We start from the raw sequence: 8518 nt of genomic DNA on the forward strand, positions 1-8518 counted from the left end.
TAAACTCATAAAAAAAAACACACACTAAATTTACGTATTCAATTAACTAGAACTAAATAAGCATTACTACCAGCAAAATGTCTTTAATAACAATAACATGCAGAATTTTCCCCTTTCACAGTGTTATACGTGATAATATAGACCTATATTCTAAATTGTATTATTGGATCATTATTAATGATGCATTCATATGTAAGCATTTTAATTTTGCAGCAGGCTAATTTAACAATTCTGCACACTACACTACACATCTTACACTGCTGAGGTTATATCGTATGTGTCATGTTTTCTGTGATGATTATACATTTTGGATGACAACTGTAATATGAAATTAGTAACTTTAGCATCCAAATAAATAAGGCGCAATAAACATACAACATTTATCTTGAATATGTAGTGAAGTAGAAGAATAAAATAGCATCGAATTGAAATACTTAAGAAAAGTACATCAAAACTGCACTTTAATAACTTGAGTATTTTTTGTAATTACTTTACACAACTACCTACAGGCAACTGGTTTTCAGTAGACACAAAATGCTTGTTTTTAGACAAAAAAAATTGTGTGAGGTCCTAATTTTATTATTAGTAGTAGCGGTAACAGTAGTCAGTGAGAAGTTTTCTGAATTGTTACTCCTGTGTAAGTGCCATACCACAGCGCAGAAATACTCTGTTACATGTGAAAGTATTTTATATGTTTTGTGTATTTGGATAAACCCCGAAAAGTGACATTTTGATCTTCTAAGGAGAAAAAGATTTTCATTTTTGCAACATGTTTTCACATCTCACATTTTGATATGAAACATTTAGTTCAATAAATAGAAAACACTCTTGAAGCAATGTACAGTCCTTGGCCAACTTTACAGAAAATCAGAAGGTTAGTCTTGACTCCCGCTGTGTCATCTCTGCTACCTCCTCCACACTGAGGTCATTGTTTTTCAACCTGCAGTGTAATAGGAAGAGAAAATCAATCAATGACAATGCACAGCCAGTTTTGAAATGGAGATAAAGCTATAAGGCAAACTCATATGCAGTGTTACCAACAACAACAGCAGCAGCAGCAGCAGCAACTAAATCTGGCACTGAAACACCTTGCCCTACATTCAGGATGCAAACAACCACCAAGCACAAGTATTAACCACAAAAGGAACAGCGTGAACATTACGCACCATACTGATTTCACATGAGTGTTATGCTCTAGGGCTTCAATCAGACATTCCACCCCAGTTCTGGTTATGCAGTTCTCTGTCAACCTTTTACAGGAAATAAGAGGATGGAGCAATTTAATCACTACTGTACAGAGAGTGCTCAAAGGTCAAATCAGCCATTCGATTGATACAAATGTGCGTTTGTTAATATGAGTAGAACTTTTCTCCAACACTTACCAGAGCTCCTCTAGTGATGTACTGTTCTTGATAATGTTGGCGAGGGCACACGCTCCTGCACTCCCTACACCATTGCCTACCAAGCTGCCATTACAACAAATAAGGATTACATTCAGGTAAAGTACTCTACAGACGTCTCGCTAACAACTAAAAGATGCAGATAGATTTCTTACCTCACAGAAACTTATTGTACAATTGACACATGTTCTGTTTTGGTTATTATGCAACTACACAATCATGAGAAATACTGTAATATTTTCATATTTGTAATACAGTTTCCAAACTGTTTTAAGTCTACCTAAAATGCCAATATGCAAAGCAAATATTACCTGAGCCACACCAGACTTTTGCTGTTCTCTAGGGCACTGGCAAGGGCCTCCGCTCCTGCATCACCTATCTTGTTGCCCCAAAGCCTGGACATACAAAAAAAGATTAGTAAATGGAAATGCACCACCAATAAGATGCATGACATTTTGCAGGAATGACTTTTACCCTAAATACTGCAGTGAATGGTTGAGTTTCAGGCCCTCAGCCAGTTGCTTTGCTCCTTCTTCTGTTATATTATTGTTGCCTAGCCTGAAACGATAGAGAAGTTAACTTGCTAATTTACATGGTGTGTGTGTGTGTGTGTGTTATTATGATTCTATTTTAGTGTCAGTTCAAATGAGTACTAAAATCACTGCTGACCTCAGAGCAAGAAAATCCTGCTTGGTCTTCAGAAGATGAGAAAAGTGCTGTGTACAAGCATCAGTTAGCTTGTTGTTGAAGAGCCTGGAGAAAAACAAACTAATTATGAAAGGGGATTGATCAAACATCATTTGTGACTTAAAGCTACATTTGGTTGCTTTTAGAAAAATAAGTTTTTGCCATATTTGCTGGAACTGTCATTACATCTTGACAGTAGTACACAAGGCCGATAATCTGTGAAAAAGTCATGATCATCTTCTTTCTCCTAGTACTTCTAAAGGCATTTGTAAAGTCCATGTGACTGAAGGAAAACAACCAATCAGAGTCGAAGGGTCTTAATCATGGCTCCTGAACTGCGGTCAAACTGTCAAACTAGGCAGCGCTGATCAAATGTGAATCAAGATTCTGTTACTGCACTGTCTAGGTCTCACCTCAGATGTTTACAGAAACATATTTAAGTGTCCTGTTTAGCTGTAAAATGAGAACTTTTGTGGCTGCCATGTTGAAAACAATCAAACCATACGGAGCACCACTCACAGGTATTTTACAGCTATTTACAGCCTTTTTTGACAGTTTGACCGCAGTTCGCGAACAGTGATTGACATGATTGACGGCCGCGTTGGAGACTCCCCAACTCTGATTGGTTGTATTCGTTCAGGAACAGTGGATTGTTTTAAGGAGGAGGAATGTGATTTTATGTTACAGATTTTTCAGCTTCATGTACTACTGTCAGGATAGAATAAAAGTTTCATCGAATATGACATCAACTTTTTTTTTAAATAAAAGTTACCAACTACAGCTTCAATGTGTAGTGTAATTATTAATCTTAACAAAACTTACGCAATTTTCTGGAAGTTGTCACACTGGATACCTTTAGCAAGCAGTTTGCGGATCCCCTCATCTGTAATGTTATTATTTCTGAGGCTGATAAAGAAAAAATTATGAGACACTTGAGCATAACATATTTTTGCCTCATATTGTGGAGGCTTTGTTCACTATAATGAATGGAAGGAAGGATTTAAATTTGTCATACTCACTGCAGGGAATTACAAATATGCATGCAGGAAAGAAGCTGTTCCACTCCAACATCGCCGACAGAGTTGAAGTCCAGCTGGAGACCTACAGGATTCCTTAAATGCTGGAGCACATAGGCTAGTGCCGTGCACTCCACAGGACCGATGTTACAGTAGGTCAGTTTCAGGTGGTCCACTTCCAGCTTACTCATGGCATCTTTAGCAATCCTGCTCTCCTGCATCTCATAGATGCATTTGATAAGCCAGACGAAGCCTGGCATTGCATGCATGCTCTTCTTCTCCCCCTCTACAGCTTGAGGGATGGATTTAAAGTGTTTCTGCATACCTCTGGACAGGCATCTCGTCACCTGTCTCACCCTCTTCTCCAACACAGCATTGGGGCAGCAATGGCGCCACAGGCTTCGATGGCGCTGTGACAGTAGTCCAGACACAAAGGTGGCTGTAATTTGCAGATTTGGTGTTTCAGCTGCTGTAGCTTCTCCCTCTGAAGTTCGCTCTTGTGGGTCAGTAGAAGGCAAGCAGGCCATGAAGCATATGCTGCTCAGACTTGTTTCCTTCATGTTTTGGAGCTCAAAGAGTTTAGGGATGGCTAAACGGTCTGTGTTATTTGACAAAACAATGTACAGAGCAGCAAAGAAACATTGCATGGTCATGTGGAGGAATTCATAGCGTTTACTGTGTGTGGAAGACATATGTTTGCTCTGTATGAGAAAGCCCATGCAAATATCCTTCTCCGTTACACCACATGTCTCCAGGTCTGTGCCTGAGAAGATGTAACAGCTACTTCCTATCCCCTCAAAAGCAAGCTGCCCTAGATGCAACACTGTGGTCAGATGCTCCTGAAGCCAACCTAACCCTGTGGTGTTCTTCAAGGAGCTTTGGTGCTGGAAAAAGTTTTGTAAGATCATGAGATAAACATCTGTGATTGTTTGTGGGCTACCCTCTCCACAGCCTAGCAGCTCCTTGTGGCACTGTGAGACAATCCAGCAGAGGACTGGACTATGACACAGTCCAAGTAACGCTGTGTTTGTCTGTAGAGACTCCAAAACCTTAGCTGCCACTGTGGAGTCACTGTGATGCTTCCTAACAAAACAGTCAATCCCACTTGGGGAAAAGCCTTTAAGGAGGACTTCTTTGCGAAGGTGTTTCTTCAACACAGGTCCCACTGCCTCTGGTCGACTAGTTACCACTTTCCGAACTCCCTTCATTAGCGAACCCTGGATTAAGTTGAACAGTAGTACGTGAACAGGTGCACGCTGTGTGGGGCAGCAGAGCCTCTGCTCATCTGAGAAGCTCTGCTTGAGCTCATCTAGGCCATCAAAAGTGAAGAGGGCGAGATGTGGGTGGTCCAGGATAAACTGGAAAATCTCCTCCTGCTCCCTGTCTGGCCAGCAGCAGTGCTGAAACAACAATTCTTGGACAGACAGGTCATTTTTCTCTGAGTTCAGCCTGCGACAGCTGAATGGAAACAGAAGGAGAAAGTCCTGTAGAGCTGCCCCCCGAGCCCAAAGCAAGTGCAGCCTCTGGAGTAAGGTGCTCTTTCCACTGCCCGCCTCCCCAGACACCAGCACCGTGTCGGCCTCCTCATTCACTGTACCTGCTGTACCAACTACGTCCTCTAGACCAAAAGGTCCATGGACATCAACACTGTAATGAGCAAGTTCCAGCTGGCCTTCAGTGTAGATGTCATCCAGAGACATGTGGCTGGTCCCTCCATAAGTACTGAGGAAGCAGGACTGAGCAGACACAGAACTGCTGAGCTTCTTCTGATACTTTAAGACCTCTGTGACAGAAAGCATACATGAGGAAAAACTACACATAGCACTGCAAAATGACACACACTGTGTATATTCTGTAGCTGTGAAATGTGGCGTGCTGACAACCGGTCGTCACATTTTTGAATGAGTTGTTTTTCAACCAAGCTCAATTTCCAGAGCTCAGCCACTTCCATATTTTCCAATGATACTAAGTCATCATGACTTAAGATCCTAAAAATGTAAAAATGACCTTATATCTCAAAACAATGACAAACCATAGTCATTAATTTAACAAAGCTTCTTATTATTTTAAGATACCAAGTCTCACTTTCTAAAACAATGACTTAGTTTCTGTGATACTGGTTTCTGTTTGAGTAATTTTCTTGTTATAATTGCTTGTTGTTTTTTTTTCATCACACTGGCAGAAATGGGCTGTCATACTTATTAGAGTTATCCAAGTTATTACATATGTAATAGTATTAAACATGATTATAATAATGACTAACCATTTGGAGGAGTCCATTTCTCCTGGTTTACTGGAGATCCACACTCCTTCTTTTGTTCAATGTACTCCAGTACAACCTTCGCCGCAGATTCTCCTTTTGATCTGACATGGTCAAGCAAACGCCTTGCCTGATTGATATGAGTGGCAATAGATTTATTATTAAATGAATGGTTCAACATTTTTGAAAATACAAGTATTCACTTTCTTGCAGAGAGTTAGGTGAAAAGGTTGATACCACTTTCATGTATGCTAAGTATGAAGCACCAACAAGACAGTTAGCTTAGCACAAAGAATGGAAACAGAGGGAAACAGCTAGCCCAGCATTGTCTAAAAGTAGAAAAAAATAAAAGTGTTGGGGGGCAGACTTTTTCTTGGTCCGGTGTAGTAACTGTCTGGAAAAGGCTCCAGTTTAATAATGATTTTTAAAGGTACAAGTAGGTGGGATGGTAACCTGTGTACAGAGCTATGCCAGCTGTCTTTGTGAGTCATACTAAGCTAGCTGTATGCTAGTGCTAGCTTCATATTTATGGTAAAGACATGAGGGTGGTGTCTATCTTCTTATCTAACTCTTGTTAATAAAAAAAAGTGAATAAGCACATTTGAATAGCACAAAGATATTTCATTGTAGTATTATATTAATTTCAAGCAAAAAAATTGACTATGCGCAGTAATATTAACATAAAAAGAAACTGATTCAGTTCCTGTATGACATCCCAAGTTTCCATTAATAAAGGATGCAAAAAAACATCAATTTTAATTAGGGTAAAAAGCTTTTAAAGGTGGATTCATCAATTCTGTAGAAAGGATTTGAACTCAATACCCAAACAAATAGGCCGACCCTGTTGACATCCCTCTCGTTCTCATTGCATTTCTCTTTATGCATTTATAGCCTTTTCCTCTGTCTTGTGCACGAGCATTAATATGGCGTGTTCTGAGCAACTTTGTTTGGTTCCCTGAATGCATCTTTACATAAGTAAAGAACAATAATAGAAATTTGTCAAGACATGGTTAAGGTCCAGTGTGTATGATATGGGAGAATAGATAGATGGCAGAAATAATATAATGTAATATAATAGGTAGGCTGTGTTCATTAGTTTATAATCACCTGAAAATAAGAAATGTGTTTTCGTTAAGATCACTATGTTGCACCGCCATATTTCTACAATAGCCCATAATTGACAAACCAGACACTGGCACTAGGGCTATTCACATTTTGGTGTACGCCTTTGTAACAAACCAAACAGTGTTGATAAAAAAATGATTTTTTATGTTAAACTGCTTTATTCAGTGTTTTTTTTTTTTTTGTTTGTTTAAATCACTGAATCAATCTGTTTTGGAGAGGAAGAGACGTCTTTGGATAAGTCGACTCCTGGTAAAAACAAGCTGAACGTCTGGATCTTAAGTCAGATAGAACAGTTGAGCACACATTAACAGGTGCTGGGCTAGCGGCCAATCTCCCACATACCAAACAGCATAGAAGAAACACTGACTATTCACATGAAAAACCAGGGCTTTATTCAGTATTTTCAGTTTGAATCACCTGGTCCATTTGTTTTAAAGTCTAACTGGGAGAGGTTTCATATTGTTGCACTTCACATTCCTCACTGCAAGACGCCACTAAATCTCCTAATATCCTACACACTGTTCCTTAAATAAATGTGTATAGAACATGGGCCATTTACAGTACCTGCTGAGAGGGGGTGTGTATCGGTAGCCGTACTTCATCACAATCAGCTGAGGTGAAGTACCCTGATGTGACAAGAGCTTTGAGAGCACCATCAATGCAGCCTTGCAGTTCGCTGACCAGGCTTGGTCGGTGTGTCAGAAGAGTCTGAGTAGATGTGCTCTGGGATTTTTCCTTTTCTTCCACATTTGAAGAGGATGCCGAAAATGAGAGGCCAGCTCTCTGCGCTTCAGGCAGAATCTGTTTGAGAGCAGCAAGAAAGAGCCCACAGGTATCCGCACCCTTTGTATATACCAGGTCAAGCAAGTGCCTGGCATTGGTATACAGTGCCCTACCAGGAACCTGTATGTTCTGGTGGTCCTCCCATATGAGCTCCCCCTGGGACAGCAGGATATCCAGAACCTGCTCCAGACGTTCAGCTGACCCGCTGCTGCACAGTACATGTAGTATCTCTGTCCGCTGTTTCAGCACAAGCTCCTGGCCAAACATGCTGTTTGCATGTCAGTGTCCATACTCAGGGACATCCAGTGTGTATGTGCTGCTACCAGTTTCGCAACCTGGAACAGGGAATAACCACCTCATCATGCTACTATTAGTCATCCCCAGTTTCCTTCTGATACAGCAGGATCAGTATTCTGACTGACATAGACGTTACACGTTACAGTTTTTCTATGTAAATGTTGAAATAATTTAGAAGATGTAAGATTATCACTCACATTCGATTCTCCACAATAGAGAGCTTTCTTCCCTCCATCTGTCGTTTGGGCAGAGTCGCACTTTAGACTTGCCTCTTCCTCATTCCACATCTGAAAGCGAAACTTGTTCTGTTACCAAGTCCCTCCTGTAAAATGGAAACCAAAAGCTTGCCAGCAAATGAGACGAAACTACACCAGAATTCAGTCACCATGGTGACAATGCACCCCAAATCAACAGTTGATTCACTTGTTTTTTTTTCTTCAGAATAGAACAAATGGAGTTTCACCAAATATGAGTCACTGAATATAGTTTGCCACACGGTAATGCCCACTGTTCACTGAGCTTGGGTGACATTTCCACATCCTCTTGCCAGAGGTTGGCAAGTGATTGTACTTCATTTAGGAAGATCATAAAGAGGAATTACACTTTATAATAGCAGAAACTGTGGCAGTATTAAACAGAAAAGGTTCATTTGGCCCATTTACAAGAAAAGCCAGCAAAAACTTACCGAAGGTGAAAACTGCATGTCCATGTCAGTACTTCCTTACTGGTTGTCATTTGCTCATGCAACCACTCGGGGGAACTATTGCATAAATAAAGCAGCCTGGTTTGCTCAAGAGACTGGGACTTTTTACTTTCTTACCTTTGAACACATTTCTTTATTCCTCTTTTAGTCATATTGCTCCATAACTTTCATGTACCACAGAGGCAGGCCTCTTCCTGTCACCCTACCCTGAACTCCAAATCGATTTCTTTCAAAATGATTTCGAAAT

General features: G+C 40.4%; 1 protein-coding gene across 1 annotated transcript; it reads right to left on the bottom strand.

Moving 5' to 3' along the window:
• Window positions 1–558: 558 nt before the first annotated feature.
• nod2 (nucleotide-binding oligomerization domain containing 2) lies at window positions 559–7868 on the bottom strand. The gene is made up of 11 exons (XM_042482231.1): window positions 7766–7868; window positions 7053–7606; window positions 5367–5493; window positions 3107–4886; window positions 2910–2993; window positions 2070–2153; window positions 1875–1958; window positions 1712–1795; window positions 1383–1466; window positions 1167–1250; window positions 559–940 (listed from the first exon to the last, which is right to left on the bottom strand). The coding sequence occupies exons 2-11, from the start codon at window positions 7536–7538 to the stop codon at window positions 868–870; spliced, it is 2970 nt and encodes a 989-aa protein (XP_042338165.1). The 5' UTR covers window positions 7539–7606; window positions 7766–7868; the 3' UTR covers window positions 559–867.
• Between the last annotated feature and the right edge of the window lie 650 nt (window positions 7869–8518).

This window comes from Plectropomus leopardus, chromosome 1 (genome assembly GCF_008729295.1).
Source record: "Plectropomus leopardus isolate mb chromosome 1, YSFRI_Pleo_2.0, whole genome shotgun sequence".
In the NCBI taxonomy this organism is placed as follows: domain Eukaryota; kingdom Metazoa; phylum Chordata; class Actinopteri; order Perciformes; family Serranidae; genus Plectropomus; species Plectropomus leopardus.